We start from the raw sequence: 23,666 nt of genomic DNA, 5'->3' as shown, positions 1-23,666 counted from the left end.
TAGCCTCTCTTACTCTCAGGTTTGCCTCATAGCTGTTATGTGTTCGGTTAATTAACTAACCTGTGAATTATTTCAGTAATCACTCCTCCTCAGTGTTTAAACCTAATCATCAGATTTTTTTGTCCTGGTTCCTTTGGAGTTTTTCCCTCAGTATTTCCACTTCTGTAAGTTATATAATTTTTTTCAGAAATCCTTATTATGATGCTGTGTTTCTCCTGCCTACACCTGGTTCTTTCCAAACTACAAACTATGACCACTTCCATTTCAAACTCTTGAAAAAAATTCATACCCATGTACTTAAACCATAACACATAATTTAAATATCATATTTATATAACTATTTTTACTAGGTAAATATAAAGAAATATAAATCAAACAAAAGTAAAGATCTCATCATCCAATTTCATTGTATGTTATTTTCTAAAGTCTTTGTAACTACATCCTATTTCAATCCATTTTGTGCCTACGTCAGAGGACTAGAAAATCAAATGTGACAGATTAGGACCACAGATCCAACCCAAATGTCAACCTCCTGCCAGTAGATATTATTTCTATTCATGTAGTCACATTTCCTTACAGTAGAATATAAACGAACAGTTACTTTAACTTTTCAGTTTTTAAACATGTTCATTATGTCCCAGTACACACTGGATACAAATTGATAAATTGGTGGTACTAAATGCAGATGGTTCTATTTCATACCCAAAAGAATAAGGTACGAAGGTAGGAAGCAACCAAAATCCATGAGATGGGAAATACAGCCAATAACTGGCAACCCATGTAGCACGTGCCTGTTCATTTGTCTAAGTATAGCTGTTCTGTGTTCTTATAGTTACCTATATTTATGTAATTTGTTTCTTTAGTTTTTCAGAATACTTTTATAGTTGTTGTTGTGTGTTGTGCCTTTGTAGTTTCTTTAAAGTTGTTTATCTTCTGTTGTCACTTCTATCTGTGTTATAGTGTTGTGCATGTCTTCGTTTTTGTTAGTGATTTTTTTGTGTCTGTTTGTACATTTTGTAGTTGTGCTTTGTCATTGCTATTTAGTGTCTTTCTGTAGCTGTTTTAGTTCTTTATAGCTAATTTGAGTGACTTTGTTCTAGTGTTTGTGGAGGTTTTGTAGTTAGTTTGTAAATAAATATTGGCATTAGCAGTTTGTCCCTTCACAAATCCCCTTATGTCTTTGTAACTGTGCTCCTTAGTAGGTATTCTGTACATGGTGTGCTAGCTATAAGCTATAATTATTTATTGCATTGTTTGAGAGTTTCTTTATTTGTTTGAGTTAGTGGAATCAATTTCTAATGAGTCTAGATGCACATTAACTTTCCAAGCTTTTCTTGCCCTATTCTGATTGAAATAAGTGTAGTGTCTGTTAAGTGTCTGCTAAATATATGCTTCTGTACATCCAATCTTAAGGCTTGCACTGTATAATTGATTTTTAGTGACTTTAGGGCTCAGTAAAGCAAACAAATTTATAAAAGCTAAACATATGAGGCAAGGGAGTTTATTTACATGTAATAATCAATAGTTTTAATATTGCCAAGTTATAGAAGAATCTGAAAGATAATAAATATGTCTCCCCAACATTGATACAGAACATTGGATTTTATAAAAGGTTCCTCTTTATTGGTTTGGGTAAAAGTGAACATTCACAAATAACCCCCCATTATTTTTTTAACAGGTGAATATATCAAGAACAATAAATAGCTTCTTTTTAATGACATAAATCAGTCATCCTGTGGAAATCTGACAGTGGCATAGAAAGCACATTTGAGCTGTTAACTAATTGTTTTGAGGAAAAGTCATTATTTCTGAAGGATCTGCACAGTATTCACTGTTTCCATTAACACATGGTCTCTGTCGGTGTATATTTTACCCCATTCCTTCTTCTACATATAATAATCAACACACATTTACAAAGATTTACAGCACTGTATTGTGGGAGATGGGAGTGCCTACTGGGATATGCTGTTGCCAAGCAACAGGAGGAAAAGATGAAGCTTGTCGTCTTGTCGTTAGTTTCTAAAATGAGACTTAGAAAGGTAGAAAGCAGGGGGATTGGAGGCGGGGGAAGCAATTTACATGAGTTAAATCAAGGATTTCACTCAAGCTTACAGATCATAAGGTACGTTTTATAACACAGCACTGAAACTTAGGCTGCAATCATTTATTTGTCCTCTTTGTAAATTTTTAAGGTTTGACGTTCCAGTTGAGAGAGAGAAAATCTGACCTTCAGAACACACAAGTTATGGCATCTACTTGTAACCATTTAAGTGACCATGTTGTTAATTAAAACCACCTTTCACCATTTTTTGATTTTCAGCATCTCTCTGCTTTTAGATAGTGTGTTGGTAGGAGGCATGGTGGTTCAATCTGAATCTGCTCCTGTCTCACTGCCAAGAAAGGAATATGGTATTTGGATGGGACTGACACTGACATCATCCAATACACTCGAGAATTCCTAAGGATGTGGGTGGCTGTGAGCTGCTGTTGTCATGGTGATGTGTGGTATTAAGATCATGATATCCCACCAGTCAAATCTTTCAATTGTAATATCTAGGAAAGTTGGGGGGCCTAGACATCCAGTCACTATGCTTTCATTGCCCCCAACTCTCATTTTCTGATGTTAATCGACTGAGGAGAGCATACACTCCCTTTCCTCCGTCCCCAGCAGTTGATTTAGAGAAAGGGGTCTCTAAATATTGGGTCCTTTGATCGTTCCCGCCTCTTGTAATCTTGGCGAGGTGTACGCTGATGCAGCCAGACACATTGCTGCCTCGCAGAAACCAGGGAGACCAGCGGGCCCTGCTTTACCAGGATACCCTGGCTCGCCGGCTGTTCCCTGAGGTCCTCTCTCACCAGGCCTGCCATCCCGAGCTACACCATCAACACCAGAAGGACCTGTGAAGTCAGAAGATCAAGAGGAAAATCTTGAGTGATCCACAGGTTGATGATTGAAACCCAAGCACATACATTGATTACACCACTTAAGTAATGCATTTACAATGCCTTGCGAAAGTACTCGGCCCCCTTGAACTGGTCAACCTCTTGCCACATTTCAGGCTTCAAACATAAAGATATATAATTCAAATTTTTTGTGAAGAATCAACAACAAGTGGGACACAATCGTGAAGTAGAATGAAATGTATTTGATGTATCAAAATGTTTTAACAAATAAAAAATTGAAAAGTGGGCCGTGTAATATTAGTCTGCCCCCTTGCATTAATACTTTGTAGCGCCACCCTTTGCTGCAATTACAGGTGCAAGTCACTTGGGGGTATGTCTCTATCAGTTTTGCACATCGAGAGACAGAAATTCTTGCCCATTTATCCTTGCAAAACAGCTCAAGCTCAGTGAGGTTGGATGGAGAACGTTCGTGAACAGCAGTCTTCAGCTCTTTCCACAGATTCTCGATTGGATTCAGGTCTGGACTTTGACTTGGCCATTCCAACACCTGGATACGTTTATTTGTTAACCATTCCATTGAAGATTTGGCTTTATGTTTTGGATTATTGTCTTGTTGGAAGATAAGTCTCTGTCCCAGTCTCAGGTCTCTTGCAGACTCCAACAGGTTTTCTTCCAGAATGATCCTATATGTGGCCCCTGCCATCTTCCCATCAATTTTGAGCATCTTCCCTGTCCCTGCTGACAAAAAGCAGGCCCAAACCATGATGCTGCCACCACCATGTTTGACAGTGGGGATGGTGTGTTCAGGGTGATGAGCTGTGTTACTTTTACAGCAAACATATCATTTTGCATTGTGGCCAAACAGTTCGATTTTGGTTTCATCTGACCAGAGCACCTTCTTCCACATGTTTGGTGTGTCTCTCAGGTGGCTTGTGGCAAACTTTAAACGAGACTTTTTATGGATATCTTTGAGAAATGGCTTTCTTCTTGCCACTCTTCCATAAAGGTGTTGGGGCCATCCATTTGGTTGCAGCTCAACAGACGTCGCAGCTCTGACGTCACTGGAAGTATAAACCAGCTGAGATGCATAGTCTCGGGGCCATTTCCGCCTGTCGCAGGACAGCGTATAGGAGGCGCATTTCTGGTGAGACAAGAGCTCGCAGGTGAACTTTTGTTCCACAAGGCCATTCCCAGAAGAGCTTGAAAGCTGGAAATCTGTCTGATACGAGAAGATCAGAGGATTTATTTGCCGATCGAAGACCGCGCCACAACCGGCGCAGATGAAAAACCTACAGAGGTTCTATGTCCAAGGAGAAGAGTTTTCTCCTTGTGTATGCAGTCGACTAAAGGTTCTTCATCTTTTCCCCTTGTGGACAGATGAGAAATTACCGGGGTTTTTTTCTTAATTCGATCACGGACGCGTGATCCTCCACCCCCCCTCCTTTTCTTCAGACCTGATCAAAGTAATTTTGTTATTTTCATATTAAACCGGATAGGTGCATTTAGAGGTCTGGGCAGGATGAGGCAGTTAAGGTGATGTAGGATCACCAGTAGTTAATCTAAGGTATTAACTTGTTGCATGCAATACTGATTGAATTATGTTTAGCTGAGCTGTATTTTTATTTGCTGCGCAACGCTGCTGAATCGTACGTGGTTAATGTTTTGTCCAGCTGATCCCAAATCAGCCAGGAGTTAGAATTTGGACTTTTAAAAGTTTTTCATTCAAGGCAGCTGCGGTCTGGGTCTTGCCCAACCACTCTTTGTTCCAGTTTTATTGCTGGAAATCTTCCACTGGGTTCCCGCCTCCAGAGTTTTATGACCCTTTGTCAAGATTTGGGGCGATCAACTGGTCGTGGCTAAAGGGGCGTGGCCCCACCATTTCATCAGCTGATCGCTGCGATTGAGACATCAACACTAAATGCATATATATATTTTTCTTTTATTATTATTGTTAGGTAGTCATTGTTATTCCCTTTGTGTAGAACGGTGCTTGTTAGTTAGGTGAAGGTTTTGGACCAGAATAATGGTATATCAGGATTATTTGGCTTCAATAAATCTTCATATATATAATTAAGAGAAGCGTTTGTGTTTATTTCGTGCAAGAGTGATTTATCTGTCAAAACAAGGTCGAAGTTCGCCCACCTTCGGTGAAGCGGTTGAATAAACAGTGACAGTTTGTGGTTTTGGTTAATAATTTGTAATTATTAAAGAGCTTTGAGCCCATAATCACAACACCAGAGGATATCTCTGATTTCTATTTGTAAGTGATGATTTTTGGTTAAGAAATTAATATTTTTCAAATTATTATTTTAAATTATGATTCTTGATGAATATTAATTAATCAATAATCATATTCCTTACAAAGGCCAGATTTGTGCAGTGTACGACTGATTGTTGTCCTATGGACAGACTCTCCCACCTCAGCTGTACAGGTCCTTCTCAAAATATTAGCATATAGTGATAAAGTTCATTATTTTCCATAATGTAATGATGAAAATTTAACATTCATATATTTTAGATTCATTGCACACTAACTGAAATATTTCAGGTCTTTTATTGTCTTAATATGGATGATTTTGGCATACAGCTCATGAAAACCCAAAATTCCTATCTCACAAAATTAGCATATCATTAAAAGGGTCTCTAAACGAGCTATGAACCTAATCATCTGAATCAACGAGTTAACTCTAAACACCTGCAAAAGATTCCTGAGGCCTTTAAAACTCCCAGCCTGGTTCATCACTCAAAACCCCAATCATGGGTAAGACTGCCGAAATGACTGCTGTCCAGAAGGCCACTATTGACACCCTCAAGCAAGAAGGTAAGACACAGAAAGAAATTTCTGAACGAATAGGCTGTTCCCAGAGTGCTGTATCAAGGCACCTCAGTGGGAAGTCTGTGGGAAGGAAAAAGTGTGGCAGAAAACGCTGCACAACGAGAAGAGGTGACCGGACCCTAAGGAAGATTGTGGAGAAGGGCCGATTCCAGACCTTGGGGGACCTGCGGAAGCAGTGGAATGAATCTGGAGTAGAAACATCCAGAGCCACCGTGCACAGGCGTGTGCAGGAAATGGGCTACAGGTGCCGCATTCCCCAGGTCAAGCCACTTTTGAACCAGAAACAGCGGCAGAAGCGCCTGACCTGGGCTACAGAGAAGCAGCACTGGACTGTTGCTCAGTGGTCCAAAGTACTTTTTTCAGATGAAAGCAAATTCTGCATGTCATTCGGAAATCAAGGTGCCAGAGTCTGGAGGAAGACTGGGGAGAAGGAAATGCCAAAATGCCAGAAGTCCAGTGTCAAGTACCCACAGTCAGTGATGGTCTGGGGTGCCGTGTCAGCTGCTGGTGTTGGTCCACTGTGTTTTATCAAGGGCAGGGTCAATGCAGCCAGCAATCAGGAGATTTTGGAGCACTTCATGCTTCCATCTGCTGAAAAGCTTTATGGAGATGAAGATTTCATTTTTCAGCAAGACCTGGCACCTGCTCACAGTGCCAAAACCACTGGTAAATGGTTTACTGACCATGGTATCACTGTGCTCAATTGGCCTGCCAACTCTCCTGACCTGAACCCCATAGAGAATCTGTGGGATATTGTGAAGAGAACGTTGAGAGACTCAAGACCCAACACTCTGGATGAGCTAAAGGCCGCTATCGAAGCATCCTGGGCCTCCATAAGACCTCAGCAGTGCCACAGGCTGATTGCCTCCATGCCACGCCGCATTGAAGCAGTCATTTCTGCAAAAGGATTCCCGACCAAGTATTGAGTGCATAACTGTACATGATTATTTGAAGGTTGACGTTTTTTGTATTAAAAACACTTTTCTTTTATTGGTCGGATGAAATATGCTAATTTTGTGAGATAGGAATTTTGGGTTTTCATGAGCTGTATGCCAAAATCATCCGTATTAAGACAATAAAAGACCTGAAATATTTCAGTTAGTGTGCAATGAATCTAAAATATATGAATGTTAAATTTTCATCATGACATTATGGAAAATAATGAACTTTATCACAATATGCTAATTTTTTTAGAAGGACCTGTATATGTCTGCAGTTCATCCATCTGATACTCCTTCCATTTCAATATGTTAGCTTGCACAGTGCTCCTTGGGATGTTTAAAGCTTGGGAAATCTTTTTGTATCCAAATCCGGCTTTAAACTTCTCCACAACAGTATCTCGGACCTGCCTGTTGTTTTCCTTGGTCTTCATGATGCTCTCTGTGCTTTGAACAGAACCCTGAGACTATCACAGAGCAGGTGCATTTATACGGAGACTTGATTACACACAGGTGGATTCTATTTATCATCATCAGTCATTTGGGACAACATTGGATCATTCAGAGATCCTCACTGAACTTCTGGATTGAGTTTGCAGCACTGAAAGTAAATGGGCCGAATAATATTGTACGCCCCACTTTTCAGATTTTTATTTGTTAAAAACGTTTGACACATCCAATACATTTCATTCCACTTCACGATTGTGTCCCACTTGTTGTTGATTTTTCACAAAAAATTAGAATCTGTTTATATTTGTGTCGATCTCATCAGAACAGAATGAGTTTCTTTTAGTTTGAATTAGCTTGTACTGTTGCAGTCTTTTCACATCTTGACTCAAGAACATTTGGTAAATAGCTGTAGATAATGATCCCTTTAAAATTTCTTTCAGGATCCTATCCTATAGCAAAAGATGTAATGCCAAGTCCTTCAGTAACTTTTTTGTCCCCTTCATCTTCTTTACCTCTGCCTTCCCTGTGCAACTCTTTTTTTTTTAAAAGACATTTCCAACTGGTCCATAAAAAGCCTGAGCACATGCAGTACAATGGTGCTTTTATGTAGTGCTGAGGTGAAAAGGTTGCTGCAGCTAAAAACAAACTTTATCAATAAATGTATATAAATGATGAACTATGAGATGGAAAGTTTCCACTGGAAAACAGCAAACTGAACTAAGAGTTTACAATAAGGCAAAGTAAGTGCTCACCTGATTAGTAATCAATGGAAGAAGACATGTATGCATATCAATACATTTTCAAACACAGTGCAATAAATTTATAATGATAAAAGCTTTGTTAGTAAATATAGAATAAGTTCTTTTGGAGAAGGTTTAGTCAGTTTGATCAACGTTGTTGCCCACAAAATAATTTATTTAACAATGGTACATTGACTTTTTTATTTTGTACTTGATTGACTTTAGGCATGCCGTGATTTACCTTCTTGAAGTATTTTTATAGTGAACCCGTTATAGTTACAGTACTGTGCAAAAGTTTTAGGCAGGTTTGAAAAAATGCTGTAAAAAGATTATTTCAGAAATATAAATGATTGTTTACTTTTATCAATTTACAAAATGCTAAGTAAGTAAAACCAAACACACAACCAAAGTCATTAAGAACTGTCTTCAGCGTGAAGAAGAACAAGAATTACTGGAAGTGATGGTCTGGCCCCCAGTGAGCCCTAAACCCAGCATCATGGAGTGTGTCTGGGATTACATGAAGAGACAGAAGGATGTGAGAAAGCCAACATCCATAGAAGATCTGTGGTTAGTTCTCCAAGATGTTTGGAACAACCTACCAGCAGAGTTCTTTCAAAAACTGTGTGCAAGTGTACCTAGAAAAACTGATACTGTTTTGAAGGCAAAGGGTGGTCACACCAAATATTGATTTGATTTAGATTTATTTTTTGTTCATTCATTGCATTTTGTTGATTGATGAAAATAAATGATTAACACTTCCATTTTTGAAAGCATTCTTTGTTTACAGCATTTTTTCACATCTGCCTAAAACTTTTGCACAGTACTGTAACTAACCTGTTGTAGACAGGTGCCATATTGTAGTGAATTTGTAGAAAAGTAATAGAATTATGTGTGGTAAAAGGAAAACAGACCGCCGAGTTTAACTAATTAAAGCATAGAATCTCAAACTGGAAATCTTCATATCAATAGAATGCAATACTATATTAAACTTATACACTTTGCAAGAAGGTCCTGTGATGGACTGGCGACCTGTCCAGGGTGTACCCCGCCTCTCGCCCGTAGACTGCTGGAGATAGGCACCAGCTCCCCCGCGACCCACTATGGAATAAGTGGTAGAAAATGATTGACTGACTGACTGACTTTGCAAGAAGTCGCATTGTTGTAACAACATCCATAAACTTGTGTTCTTTGAGGCTCCAGGTTGTATCGATTTGTCTAAACAATTTTGTTTTGTCAGTTCGCTTGATGGTTTGTGTTGATTTGTCTCAGAAGTCGGAGCTCATATATGGGGATGGACTACCTAAGTTTAGTACTATCTGAACGTTATCAGTGGGATTTGGCATTTTGGTGATGCTAACTACAGTTAGTTAGTTAGTTAGTTAGTTAGTTAGTTAGTTAGTTAGTTAGTTAGTTAGTTAGTTGATACAAGCCATTTATTTACATTTTGTGCAATCAATTACACATATAAATAAAGGAAACATGATCAGAGATATTGTACACTAATATGTGTGACTGGTTTAAAAAAACTAGAAAATGTCAAAATCAAGTAGCATGTCCCTGCAACTTAAACTTTAATTTTCTATTTAGGGCAGCCGTATTTAAATCTAAACTAGAGGCTGCAACCCATCAGAAATAATTTTTGAGGTGCTTTGTTGTATTTCTCAGTGGGGGAGAGTACAAAGTGAAAACACTATTTGTTCATAAAAGTAGACTTCTGGATTGTGCTTCAGAGTCTTTTGTGCAGAGAAAATGAAGACATTAAATTCCCATAAGAGTCATGATACCAGATGGATTTATTAAGGCCTTTAACTTTAACCAGTACAATTTAGCGCTGTAACATGCAAGCTTTTCAGTTGAGAAAACAACAACAACCTACAATCTCTTGTGAAAGGTAAATATACTGCATTAATATCAGGTTGTATCCAACAGATATCACAAATTATATTAAGTTGTTTTAAAAAGCCAATATCAGCTACACAGAGGGATCTGTCTGAATAGCTGTTAGGTTTTAGCAGGCCATAACTTTAAAAAACATATCATAATTCAATTCTGTAAGAACTTTCATCCAACAGCAGTTAGTTAAGTATCAATAAACTGATCAGATATTGGCAATATCAGGTGAATATCAGGTATCTGTTTTGTTTCCTTGTTTCTTTAATCTGAACAAAATACAGTAATCATGTTTAACAAGCTGATGACTAAAAGTCATTTATAGCTGTTTGCTAAAAAAATAAAGCCCCAAGACTGAACATCTTGCAACAGTATCGTTATTTGGTATTTTATTGTCAGAGCTTGTAGAACCTCAAATCATCTAGACAAGAAAAGAGCAAAACTGTTTCCAAGTGGATGCATTAAGTGAGAGGATAAAGGAATAGTGACAATGTTTGCAAACTTCTGAAATGAATACTAACTAATTTAACATAAAAAAACATATCCACATAACTCAACATTTGAACAAATATCTACATGTGACTGAGGAATTTGTTTTAGAAGCTGCACAATTAACATCTAAGTCATTTTTATTCTTCAGAGTTTGGCCACAGTGTTTTTCTGCAAACAGATACATTGCTTTCTATTGCTTTTTATCGCGACAAAATTTTTTAATTACGTTGCTACAGTCAGACTTTTGTCCTCTTTTGAAAATAATATTTTAACTGTTAAGACATTTAAATTTGTGCTGAGTCTGTGTAAAACACTTCAGTGATATAGCTTTAAGCCCTACTCAGGTTTTGTTGTTAAGAGATTGAGTCCAATATTGTTTACTTTATTGTGGGTAGTGAAAATGTTTTATTGTCTGCCTGTTTAGCTGTCTGGCTCCTCAGGAACAGCCACTAACTGTTACTGACAGATCTAAAAGTGTAGCAGAAATGGTTGAAGAAAAAAGCTTAAAGGGTTATAGACAGTTGAAGTAAAATGCACAGAAATGTCAGGCGTATTATTTATAGGATCTGCTTTTGCATTCTCTATCATCATCAACAGCAAAGATTGTGCAGCTTCTGAAGCTAATAAGAAATATATTAAGGCACAAAGAGGCTCATGCTGTCATTGATGATGGTATAAACGGATGATATAAGTCTTCTAGTCTGTTGTGTGGAGTCACTGATAAAAAATACCTTGGCATTTATTTTCTTTAGTCCAACCAAAATAACCTTAGACCTTGTCCCAGCATTGAAAAAACATTTGACAATTGCAGAGAAAGACATGGCAAAAAAGTAAAAACGTTTTTTTTTTTTTTATGTTGCTGGATTCTTTATGTAAAAATTATAATAAAAAAAGTTTAAATTAAACAAAGAAAGTAAAATTGAGATGTAAAATTCCTTGGAAAAACTCATTGTAGGATTGTTGAACATGAACATCATAATAGCGATTGGGGCGCAACGCTGGTGGTGTAGGGGGTTAAGTGTGCGACCCATGTACAGAGGCCTTCGTCCTCGACGCGGCCGTCCCGGGTTTGAGCCCCGGCGACATTTGTCACATGTCTTTCCCCCTCTCTCCGTCACCATATTGTGTCTATCAACTGTCAAAAAACTACTGGGAAAAATAAAGGCCACTAGTGCTGCAAAAAAAAAAAAAAAAAAAAATCGAGCTTATAAAGACTTATCAAATGCTGGATTCTTCTCTATAGTTTTTTTGTTTTTTTTGTTTTTTGTACTACAAGGATCTTTTTGCTGGGGATTGTAGAAAACCATACATTTTTGGCTGCAATGAGCAAAGACAGGACAACTATAGTGGTATTTTCATTGGCAGTAATCTAAAAACAGAATAATTTTCTGTCAAACATTCACAAATTATGGCCCAAATCCATGTGTGCTTCCTAACCTAACATACAGTATAACAAGTCTCTGAAGAATCCTTAGAAAGCAGGAGACTCTTTAAAGGAGAATTGTATAAAAAATCATCTAATGAAAAAAAAAAAAAAAACAATAAAAATTCTTTAAAAAGGAGATAAATTGGGTTGAGGATACTGCTAAACACGCATTATGCCCGAACATTGCCTTCAGTTTGTTTTAGTTTCCTTCATTCCTCAGAAATCTATTTGTATTCTGCTATGTAGTTTTTTACATTGCTTTCAAGTAGTGATGCACCAACAAGCATTAGCTAACAAGAGCAAGAAAATGTTTAAGATGATCAGCCCAGTCTGGTAAACAGCTTCGCTAGCTCTAAAATATTTATTTTTCCAATTTTGGGACTCAACATAATATCTTTTTGAACTTATGTCTATCATACCATGCTGGATTTTAAAATGTAGGCAAATTTTAGCGTAATAATCTTATTTCTCCTGGAAATACCTATGGTGGATGGTGGTGAAGTGATGCTAGCCTCTTAACTGTTGTAATTCCCAATATACCATAAATAGTTTAAAATATAAAATATTATTCATTGTGCATTTTGTTTTTTTTTGCTTTATGTCCTAAATAAAACCCTGTTTTATAGGCACTGCTCTCCACAATGTGAAGTTCACTTTGCTCCTAACATAAATAACTAATGATGAACTATATTCTTAATAGACATCGAAATGAAAACCCCTTTCTTGGAAATTGGTCACAGAACTCTGGTTTGTGCATCTCTACTTATGACATTAATATTTACATTTTAAGTTGACAATTTCATTCTGTTTCTCAAGTTTAACTGTCCATGTTTAGGAAGTTATTCTCACTCTGTGGTGACTTCTGTCAAAAGGATAATTGTGGCATAACCAAAAAGGCCCCCATATTCCCTTTGTTGCAGGTTTAGAATATACATAATTTAGGGCTTCACAAACAAGTATTAAAGGTTTTCAGAAATAGTCAATTTGTATAGAAAAGCACTTTGATAGCATTATGTGGGTAATCTTAGCATAATTAAATTAGAAAAGGGAATTTTCACCTTGTATCCCAGGAGATCCTGGCTGACCTGGGTGAGGTTTACCTGGATTTCCTCTCTCTCCCTTTGGCCCTCTCTTTCCTGAAGAAAGATGAATATATTATAGACTTTATCAAAACCTATTAGGAACATGCATATAGTGTATCACTGCAATGCTTTTGAATTTTACCTTTTAGCCCCGTGTTTCCAATCTGCCCAGGTCCTCCAATCATACCGGGGATACCTCGGGCACCAGGTAAGCCATGTGACCCCTGAGGGCCAGGTGGTCCTGGTGGCCCAGGGGGGCCAGGAGGTCCCATTACACCCGCACCGCCAAGCACAGCCCTCTTAGCACTCACTGCCACTTGCTGCAATCTCTCTGTACCAGAAAACAGCATAATCATGCTTAAGAAGCAGCCTTTGATGGTTGACAACTGATTGCTCATAAGATGAATGTCATTTTCAAGAAATTAGCTAATCTAATCCATCCTGAAGACATCCAGGGTGTATTTAAAGGTACTGAAGCTCACCCTGCAACATCTTCAGCACGACTTCGATAATATGCTGGTCAGATGTGTCACGCCCCTGGAGGGAGTAAGAGAAGCCTCAGCATCCTATTAATAAAATAAATTGAAAACATAAATATTTTCGCAGTAAACCAGACTTACTGTTGCTCCTGCAATTCCTGGCATGCCAGGTGCTCCCCTCTCTCCGTTAAGTCCCCTTGGACCTGGCAGTCCAGGTGGTCCTGGGTCTCCTGGTTTACCAGGGTCTCCAGTAGGTCCGTTGTGTCCAGGATCCCCCCTAATTCCTTGCTGTGAAGAAAAGACAACTCAGTAGTATTCATGGTAAGTCAACAACACAGTCCGAAAGGCGTAATATATAGTAATACACTCACCTGTCCTTTCGGCCCAGGTTCACCAGACATACCCTGTCACAGCAAATAAAAACATTATTAAGTATAACTCAGAGATCTAATTTGAGCTTCTATGTCCTACGTAAGTAATAATACCTCTTAAACATTTTTTTTAATTATTTTTACATTACAACGGCAAATTCAAATGTATTTAATTGGGATTTTATGTGATACATAAAACACACATAAGGTAGTGCATTACAGTAAGTGGCAAACCTGAATGTGAAGTGGATGAAAATTGATACATGATTTTCAAAGTTCTTTTACAAATACAAATCTGAAAAAGCATTTCATGCAGTCTTTTTCATAGTCCCTGGATCAATCCCTTGTAAAACAAATACCTTTCAGCAGCAAAACTTTGCACATGCTCAGTCAGACTGAAAGGACAGTGTCTGCGAACATTAACGTTCATGTCTTACAGACATGAAAATTCAACTCTCATAGGTTTTATTCTAGGATTGACCTGTATCTAGCTCCATCCATCTGCATCCCTATCTCTGACCATCTTCCCTGTACTTGAAAAACATCCTCAAAACATGATGCTGCCACCACCACCATGTTTTAACATGGGAATGGTGTTCTAATGGTAATGTGAACTGTGAATTGTGCACCCAAAAACATGTATTGGATGTAGGCCAAAGAGTCATATTTGATAAGAAATAAGACATTCTCATAGAATTCCTATCAAATGTTGTATATTTAGTATGTGCAACTTAAAATGGTGGCGTGTGTATTTTCTCTCTAAATAAAACATCAAATGAGATGAGATATCTGACCGAATACTTTCTTCTGTATGTTTGCTTTGTACCCTGCATGGCTGATGACAAAAAATAAACAAAACTTCTTCTGGCTTTCTTTCAACTATGGATTTTATGCTTGCTTGTCTTACATAAAAAACTAATTTATGGAGTGCATAACTAATAGCTGTGGTTTGAAAGATTCTCCTACCTATCCGAAATGTAGAAATCTGCAGTTGCTACAGATTTAAAATGGAACTACTCCACTTTGCCCCGTCTCTCAGTTTAAGTTGAGTGCCTTGTCTTTTTAAAGGCTTGCAGTTCGGGCATGCTCTTCTTTTTCAGAAGTTGAATTGACCTTTCAGATATTCAAGGATGGGATGTTATTTTATAACCTAACTCATGATGGAGTGTATTTATTAATTAGCTGAATTCTTAAGGCATTAGGTTGCACTGGATTTTATTTAAGGGTCCCAGATTTAAAGATGTTAGAGAGCATTGCACAAATGCACTTCACACTTTTCAGATAATTTGTGTAAACATTTGTAAACCATTTGTTTTTCAATTGTTTGGTCTTAAATTGCCCTTTGGGGACAAATAAAGTTTTATTGAATTGAATTGAATTGAATTGAACTGAATTTAAATTAATTGAATTTAATTGAACTGAACTGAATTTAAATTAATTGAATTGAACTGAATTTAAATGAACTGAATTTAATTTAACTGAATTTAAATTAATTGAATTTAACTGATTCTCACAAAACAGTTTTTGGGGAAAATGTGACAAATTTTGAGGGACATGAATACTTTCGTAAAGGATTGTACTACTCATAATTGAATTTGGTAAATAGTTGTATAAAAATGTAGCTTCAAAAAGCCAATATGCATAGATGCTTCATTGTTATATAAATAGCGTCTTTGCCATCTGGATAATAATGTGCATTTGTATGGAAATTTAAACTTCCTTATACTTTGTAGGTGATCCAAACATTTTCTGCAATACATAACTCTGCTTCAACCAGCTACTGTATATAAACCTTATCTTAAGAAAGACAATTTCCTATTCAGAGACTTTGTTGTGGTTCTTTACAAAAAGAAGCTTGAAACAGCTTTACCTTTTCGCCTTTCTCGCCAGCCAATCCCTCAACGCCTGGGTCGCCCTGAAAGCAACAGAGAGAAAAAAATTAAGAGCACAATAAAGCAGGATGCATGAACGGAAATTATGTTGTGAGCACTGAGCTCTGGAATTCTGACCAACTAGTTTAAAAAGAAGCAGCAGGTTCTACTTACTATGTCGCCCTTCGAACCAACTTTGCCTTGGAAGCCCTGGTAGGAGAGAGAAGGGTACATGTAAATGCGGGCAAATGCAGAATCTATTATCCTTCGGAACACACAAGAACTAAATATTGATTGAAGCCACTGACACTAGAGATTGTGAGGAAAGAAAAATTTTGTCTCATCTCTGAAACAAGGAAGATGAGGATGCTTGGATTATCATTTATACTGCATACCTTATTCAATGATCTACAGTGGACCTCATTTGTTATTTTTAAAGGCTAATACTGCCCCCAATGGACAGGCCAGCTAAACTACATTATATTGTTATAAAAATATGTACACTATGTTTGGAAAATCTTACATTTATCATTTTTCTTGCATACACTGTTAACAGACCTGGTCTCCCTTAGTTCCAGTAAGTCCCTGTGGACCTGGGATGCCAATAGGCCCTGTTTCTCCTTTGCTTCCCTGTTGGAAAAGATAAAGATGGTGTTCGATGTTCATCATGTATTTAACTTAAAAGAAATACTTCAAAAAAGACATAATGCAACTTACTGGTTTGCCGACAGGTCCCTGTGGCCCCACCGGTCCCCGCTGTCCTCTATCACCCTGCAGAAGCAGTTTGAAATTAGCTGTTTGGCTCAAGTAAGTTGCTTTTGGATAAAATATGGTTTTATTTATTTATTACACCATAAAACACATGAAAATAATATCAATTCAATAAAAACAACATACATCTATTTCTTATTGATAAAAATGTCTTTATGTTTACTTTACAATTACATATAATAAAATCATTATTAATTGTAGGAGTAATAGTTCTAGTAGTAGTAGTAGTAGTAGTGATAGTAGTAATAGTAGAAGTAGTAGTAGTAGTAGTAGTATCATCATCAGTTTTTACCTTGGGTCCAGGGACTCCTTCCATACCTGGCTCTCCAGGAATACCTGGTTCACCCTAAAATAATCACAATAAATTAGTACAATTGTTCTTACTGTTACATCCAATTAAAGCTTGACACATCTGTAAAGAAAAAAACAAAAACAAAATATATATATATATATATAAATGCCCACCAAAGGACCAGGAGTGCCAGCCATGCCAACATTGCCCCTTGGTCCAGGATCCCCCTGGAAAGACAACAGAATGCAGTAAAATAAAAAAAAATAAAAACAGAAATGTGTAAAAATAAGTTGTAAATATAAAATATCAAGATAAAAGATACCTTTACTCCAGGTTCCCCCTTTGCCCCTGGAGTGCCAGGTAGTCCCTAAAGACAGAATTAACACAGCTTTAAAACAGAACAAATCCAAACTACATTTGGATTCTGTGCAATTTGAAAATGTAGGAACTAAAATTGTGATTGCATTACTTGCAATCCCTGATGAGACAAAAAAGCTACCTTTGTGAGCCATGGGGGCCAAACGCTTTGCCTTGCTCATTTGTATGTGTTTGTGTATAACAAAAGGATGAAAAAAGGGCAAGTTCAATGGTTTAGTCTGTAGCAGCCTGAGTGTCACAGCAGTGATCCCACAGCAAAGTGTGCATCTCATGCTCCATTACCCCTTATTCAAAATAATGCAAAGACACACATGTACACACACACGAATATGCACTTGTGTGTTTCCCACTGGTCTGATAGTGATAAATAGTCTGCAGAGGGAGAAGAGGGCCTTTTCAAGGTGGTTTGTATACTAAAACAAAGTGGGTCAAAGGGTCTCTGTTACCCTGGATGACTGCCCAGAAAACACAGCTGAAACTCAAATGGATGGGTTTGCTACAACCTAGTGTCATTTTCTGGTATTTTAGTTTTGTTGAGCCTAAAAAGAAAAGAGGCCTACGTGTTCCGAGTGACAACAAGTATTTAATGTCTGCAGTACCTTACAAAAGTATTCATACAAATTGATATTTCCACATTGTATCACATTACAAACAAAAATTTCATTATTTTGTCAAATACCATACGTTCAGTGAGATTAGATGGTATATATTTGTGAACAGCAAAGTTCCAGCCATGCAACAGATTCTCAATTGGATTTAGATCTGGACCTTATATCTGGAGCATATTAACATGTGAATTCATGCTAACATATGCTTCCAATAGGTACAATTATCAGGCAGCATAGACAAAATTTTCACTGTTACGCTGATGACACTCAGCTTTGTTTATTCTAGAATCCTGATGAGCACAACCAGTTAGATAGAAACTTTGATGACTTTAAATTTTCTGCTTCTAAATTCAGACAAGACAGAAGTTGTCGTCTTTGGACCGGAGTCTTTAAAAAAGAAACTGCTTAGTCAAACACTTAACCTGGATGGCATTGCATTGACCTCCGATAATAAAGTAAAAACCTTGGTGTTATTTTTGACCAGGACATGTCATTTAAATCCCATATTAAACAGGTTTCTAGGATTTCCTTCTTTCATCTCCGGAACATTGCCAAAATTATAAATATCGTGTCCAGGAGCGACGCTGAAAAACTAATCCATGCATTTGTTACTTCAAGGATGGACTATTGTAATTTGTTACTATCAGGATGTCCACAAAATGCAGTTAAAAGCCTTCAGCTGATTCAAAATGCTGCAGCAAGAGTTCTGATGAAAATTAAAAAGAGAGATCATATTTCCCCTACTTTAGCTTCCCTTCATTGGCTCCTTGTTAAATCCAGAATAGAATTTAAAATTATCCTCCTCACATATAAAGCCCTTAATGATCTAGCTCCATCATATATCAGAGATCTGATTGTTCCATATGTTCCTAACAGAGAACTTTGTTCTCAGACTGCAGGTTTACTGGTGGTTCCTAGAGTCTCTACAAGTAGAATGGGAGGCAGATCCTTTAGTTATAAGGCTCCTCTCCTGTGGAACCAGCTCCCAGTTTTAGTCAGTGAGGCAGACACCTTGTCTACTTTTAAGGCTAAGCTTAAAACTTTCATTTTTGATAAAGCTTATAGTTAGAGTGGCTTAGGTTATCCTGAGCTATCTTCCTTATTTTTTACCTCCGCCTTCCTCCCTCCCTGTTGGATGGAGTAAGGGGGAGTCAGGTTTAGCTTAAACCGGCTCAGTTATGGTTGAGGTGCAAACACACCCTCCATTCCTTCTACCTGTATGACCCCCTCTCTTTTCCAATGGTTATGGTCAATCTGACAGAGAGAGGTATCCCAATCCTTGTGTTTTTTAGTATAACAATGGCCATTAGTGGGCTCTAGATGGACAAACTGTTTACTTTTAAGGCTAGGCTTAAAAATTTCCCTTTTGATAAAGCTTATAGCTAGAGTGGCTTAGGTTATCCTGAGTTATCTCTGTAGTTATGCTGCTATAGGCTTAGGCTGCTGGAGGACATAATTACCACTTTCACCCTCTTCGCTACATTCTCACACTACTCTCCAATTTTGCGTTATTTGCTGTTATTTCAGTTTTTAACTTTATGTTTTCTCTCTTTTCTCTTCCTAGAAGCTACACCTGGCCTGACTCTGTGTCTACCTGTGACACCTTTCTGGAGATGGGCATTGTCCAAGCTTCTGCTGGCAACAACTTAATGCTCACCTTCTACCGATGATCCACTTGGCCCTGTCTTTCAGTGTTTAACCCTTTTTCTCTCCTAGATATAGCAATTGACTGAGCTTTTACTGTAACTAATTATATGTGCTCTCTTTCAGACTCTAACCTTGAAAACTGGCTCAGAGTTTATCTGTTCTTTCTTTCTAGGTGAAACAACTAAAGGAACTACATCCATTAACATTTACTTTTCCTTCCCATAGAAAGGACTCCTGGATCAGTGCTTCTTTGTTCTTTTTGTGTCTCTGCTTTGTTCTGTCAAACCCCTAGTCGGTCGTGGCAGATGGCTGCTCACACTGAGCCTGGTTCTGCTGGAGGTTTCCTCCTGTTAAAAAGAAGTTTTTCCTCTCCGCTGTCGCTACATGCATGCTCAGTATGAGGGATTGCTGCAAAGACAACGCCAGTGACTGTCCACTGTCTCTACATGCTCATCTGGGAGGAATGCTGCAAGTCACTGACTGGATGCAATCTGCTGGGTTTCCTTAGAAAAACGTTTTATCCAGTTTGAATAAATAACTGAATCTGACTGCACTGTTCAATGATTAGGATTAATTGGAATGTACAGGTCCTTCTCAAAATATTAGCATATTGTGATAAAGTTAATTATTTTCCATAATGTAATGATGAAAATTTAACATTCATATATTTTAGATTCATTGCACACTAACTGAAATATTTCAGGTATTTTATTGTCTTAATACGGATGATTTTGGCATACAGCTCATGAAAACCCAAAATTCCTATCTCACAAAATTAGCATATCATTAAAAGGGTCTCTAAACGAGCTATGAACCTAATCATCTGAATCAACGAGTTAACTCTAAACACCTGCAAAAGATTCCTGAGGCCTTTAAGACTCCCAGCCTGGTTCATCACTCAAAACCCCAATCATGGGTAAGACTGCCGACCTGACTGCTGTCCAGAAGGCCACTATTGACACCCTCAAGCAAGAGGGTAAGACACAGAAAGAAATTTCTCAACGAATAGGCTGTTCCCAGAGTGCTGTATCAAGGCACCTCAGTGGCACAACGAGAAGAGGTGACCGGACCCTAAGGAAGATTGTGGAGAAGGGCCGATTCCAGACCTTGGGGGACCTGCGGAAGCAGTGGACTGAGTCTGGAGTAGAAACATCCAGAGCCACCGTGCACAGGCGTGTGCAGGAAATGGGCTACAGGTGCCGCATTCCCCAGGTCAAGCCACTTTTGAACCAGAAACAGCAGCAGAAGCGCCTGACCTGGGCTACAGAGAAGCAGCACTGGACTGTTGCTCAGTGGTCCAAAGTACTTTTTTCGGATGAAAGCAAATTCTGCATGTCATTCGGAAATCAAGGTGCCAGAGTCTGGAGGAAGACTGGGGAGAAGGAAATGCCAAAATGCCAGAAGTCCAGTGTCAAGTACCCACAGTCAGTGTTGGTCTGGGGTGCCGTGTCAGCTGCTGGTGTTGGTCCACTGTGTTTTATCAAGGGCAGGGCCAATGCAGATAGCTATCAGGAGATTTTGCGCACTTCATGCTTCCATCTGCTGAAAAGCTTTATGGAGATGAAGATTTCATTTTTCAGCACGACCTGGCACCTGCTCACAGTGCCAAAACCACTGGTAAATGGTTTACTGACCATGGTATCACTGTGCTCAATTGGCCTGCCAACTCTCCTGACCTGAACCCCATAGAGAATCTGTGGGATATTGTGAAGAGAACGTTGAGAGACTCAAAACCCAACACTCTGGATGAGCTAAAGGCCGCTATCGAAGCATCCTGGGCCTCCATAAGACCTCAGCAGTGCCACAGGCTGATTGCCTCCATGCCACGCCGCATTGAAGCAGTCATTTCTGCCAAAGGATTCCCGACCAAGTATTGAGTGCATAACTGTACATGATTATTTGGAGGTTGACGTTTTTTGTATTAAAAACACTTTTCTTTTATTGGTCGGATGAAATATGCTTATTTTGTGAGATAGGAATTTTGGGTTTTCATGAGCTGTATGCCAAAATCATTCGTATTAAGACAATAAAAGACCTGAAATATTTCAGTTAGTGTGCAATGAATCTAAAATATATGAATGTTAAATTTTCATCATGACATTATGGAAAATAATGAACTTAATCACAATATGCTAATATTTTGAGAAGGACCTGTATGTACCTGACTTGTGAAGTGCCTTGAGACAACATGTGTTGTGAATTGGCGCTATATAAATGAACTGAATTGAATTGAATTAACATGTGAATAAGCTTTTTATCAAAATGATTGCATTGTAGGATGGTTTTGCTGCTGGAACGTGAACTTCCTCCCAAATCTCAGATTTATTTTTTATTTTTTTACTGCCCCTAAAAGGCTTTCTTCCAGAATTACTCTGTATTTATCTCCATCCATCTTCTTATAAGACTGACCAGCTATACTTTCAAAGTATGATTAATCCCTTCAGCACAAAATTCCCACCACCATGTGTCACCATGGCAATGGTGTGTGCAGGATGATATTCAGTGTTAGTAATCCATCCATTTTGCATGTTTTCAATGGTCAAATGTTTTCCTTGCCACTCTTCCTTAAACGTCTGATATGTGGAGTGCACAACTAATGGTTGTCTTGTCAATGGATTCTCCCACTTGAGCTGTGGATCTTTGCAGCTCAGTCAGAGTTTCCATGGCATTTTTGCTTTTATCCCATACTCTTTTAATAATTTTATTTGTAAACAACACTGAAAATCCATAATACTTTCCCTTCCATTTCACACTTTATGTACATTATGTTGGTAGTTCACATAAAATCCCAAGAAAAAATATTGAAATATGTTGTGTGAAATGTGAAATGTGAAAAATTTGAAAAAAGGTTTAAGGTACATGAAGACATTTAGATGACACATTCATAAAGATCACTCACTGCTGTCCCCTGAGAGCCAGGGGGGCCAGGCATTCCAGGTTGCCCAGCAGCACCCTGTATGAAAGAGTGCAAAAAAAGAAAGAATAAACATGCATATTTAATCCAGACTCAAATCATCACAGCAGCAAGTGCAAACTTACCTTGATTCCAGGAATGCCAGGTGTGCCATCTTTTCCATCGATACCCGGAAGACCCTGGAATAGCAGGCAGATGAATGAAAGGACTTTATTTGGCACACTTTCTGAAAGCATCAAGGAACAAACAAGAACCTTCACTCACATTCTCCCCCTTTTTGCCAACTGCCCCCTGTGGGCCCTGGATACCTCGGCCACCCTGCAGAAAACAAATGTGTCTGTCTATCAGAATCAAGTCATACAATCAAGTTTTGAGGAATAACAGTTGTGTGTGGCAATAACTGTAGAGGATTCACCCACTGTGTCTCCTTTTTCTCCTGAATCTCCAAGTGGCCCCCGGGGTCCTTCCTCACCCTTGAAGAACAACAAAGGGTACCTTAGAATATTCTGAACTTTGATTAACATTAATAACTTGTGTGTGTGTGTGTGTGTGTGTGTGTGTGTGTGTGTGTGTGTGTATGTATGTGTGTCTTCTCACAGGAGGTCCAGAAATTCCTACAGGTCCGATGATGCCCTTGTAACCACGAGGGCCCTGCCAGAGAACAACCAAGTGCCATCAATCAACTGAGATCAGAGGGAAAGTTAAGTTGCAGAAGCCAATTATTTATTGTGATAAAGGGATAATTAGTTCTTTACTCACTCCACTAATGGGAACAGCGCAGAGAGCCAGCCACTCTTGTTTTGGCTTTAAGCCGGGGTGCTAACTTGGCTAACTTGGCTAATGTTAACAGTAAGATGGATGGCTACAGTGGATCATTAACTACAGATGGAGTCACCGTGGACCCAGACAACCCCAACTCATTAGAGAAGGAGAGAGATTTGTGTTAGCATCATTTCCATATGTCCCCATTGCTGGTAATGAATGGTGTTTGCATAGAGGGGTTCGGTCTGGCTGTGCCTTCTTGGTGCTCAGTGCAGAATTAGAATTGCCCTGCATCCACAGAGTAAGCAGACAATAAGGCTGCAAATGAATCAAAGAAACAAAACACTCACTGCCTCTCCTTTAGGACCCATCATTCCTGGATAACCCCTCAGACCCACTGGGCCCTAAAAAGAAAAGTAAATAATGTAAGGCAGAGCCTTGCCTTTAATCATGACCAAAGCAGAGCACTGCCATTGCCAGGCTCTTGTTATGCTAAGCTCAAACAATCACTCACTAACTCATGCTAATTTTACAGCATACCGTGGGTCCTGGGATGCCCTGTTCCCCAGAGATACCGACATCTCCCTTGGATCCCTGTTAAAAAAAGAGAAAACAGACTTTTCATTTTACACATTTACCCAAACTTACTGGAGTTCTAATTTTGTCTTGTGTGTGTATATTTAATTCAAACCAGAGAGAAAACACTTTAAAACCAGTTTTCGATGGTTGCATCTGTGACCCTAACCGGCCTTTGATGGTTGCATACTGTGTACTGGCTGAGTCAGGCTTGATAGAATTCTAGCTGAAACTAATTA

The 23,666-nt window shown here is 38.5% G+C and overlaps 1 protein-coding gene across 1 annotated transcript in view; it reads right to left on the bottom strand.

Moving 5' to 3' along the window:
* Positions 1 to 1,596: 1,596 nt before the first annotated feature.
* col9a2 (procollagen, type IX, alpha 2) overlaps positions 1,597 to 23,666 on the bottom strand; it is a 42,348-nt gene continuing 20,278 nt past the window's right edge. Inside the window, exons 13-32 of the mRNA XM_047383301.1 lie at positions 23,392 to 23,445; positions 23,202 to 23,255; positions 22,687 to 22,740; positions 22,509 to 22,562; positions 22,354 to 22,407; positions 22,215 to 22,268; positions 22,075 to 22,128; positions 16,865 to 16,909; positions 16,716 to 16,769; positions 16,543 to 16,596; positions 16,197 to 16,250; positions 16,038 to 16,109; positions 15,654 to 15,689; positions 15,479 to 15,523; positions 13,609 to 13,641; positions 13,379 to 13,525; positions 13,241 to 13,295; positions 12,901 to 13,089; positions 12,735 to 12,812; positions 1,597 to 2,898 (exon numbers count right to left, since the gene is read on the bottom strand). Of these exons, the coding sequence (XP_047239257.1) occupies positions 2,693 to 2,898; positions 12,735 to 12,812; positions 12,901 to 13,089; positions 13,241 to 13,295; positions 13,379 to 13,525; positions 13,609 to 13,641; positions 15,479 to 15,523; positions 15,654 to 15,689; positions 16,038 to 16,109; positions 16,197 to 16,250; positions 16,543 to 16,596; positions 16,716 to 16,769; positions 16,865 to 16,909; positions 22,075 to 22,128; positions 22,215 to 22,268; positions 22,354 to 22,407; positions 22,509 to 22,562; positions 22,687 to 22,740; positions 23,202 to 23,255; positions 23,392 to 23,445 (1,446 nt within the window). The 3' untranslated portion in view covers positions 1,597 to 2,692. The remainder of the gene's footprint in view (positions 2,899 to 12,734; positions 12,813 to 12,900; positions 13,090 to 13,240; positions 13,296 to 13,378; positions 13,526 to 13,608; positions 13,642 to 15,478; positions 15,524 to 15,653; positions 15,690 to 16,037; positions 16,110 to 16,196; positions 16,251 to 16,542; positions 16,597 to 16,715; positions 16,770 to 16,864; positions 16,910 to 22,074; positions 22,129 to 22,214; positions 22,269 to 22,353; positions 22,408 to 22,508; positions 22,563 to 22,686; positions 22,741 to 23,201; positions 23,256 to 23,391; positions 23,446 to 23,666) is intronic.

This window comes from Girardinichthys multiradiatus, chromosome 13 (genome assembly GCF_021462225.1).
Source record: "Girardinichthys multiradiatus isolate DD_20200921_A chromosome 13, DD_fGirMul_XY1, whole genome shotgun sequence".
Lineage (NCBI taxonomy): Eukaryota > Metazoa > Chordata > Actinopteri > Cyprinodontiformes > Goodeidae > Girardinichthys > Girardinichthys multiradiatus.
The sequence above is the reverse complement of the archived record's forward strand: the minus strand, read 5'-3'. Positions and strand labels throughout refer to the sequence as shown.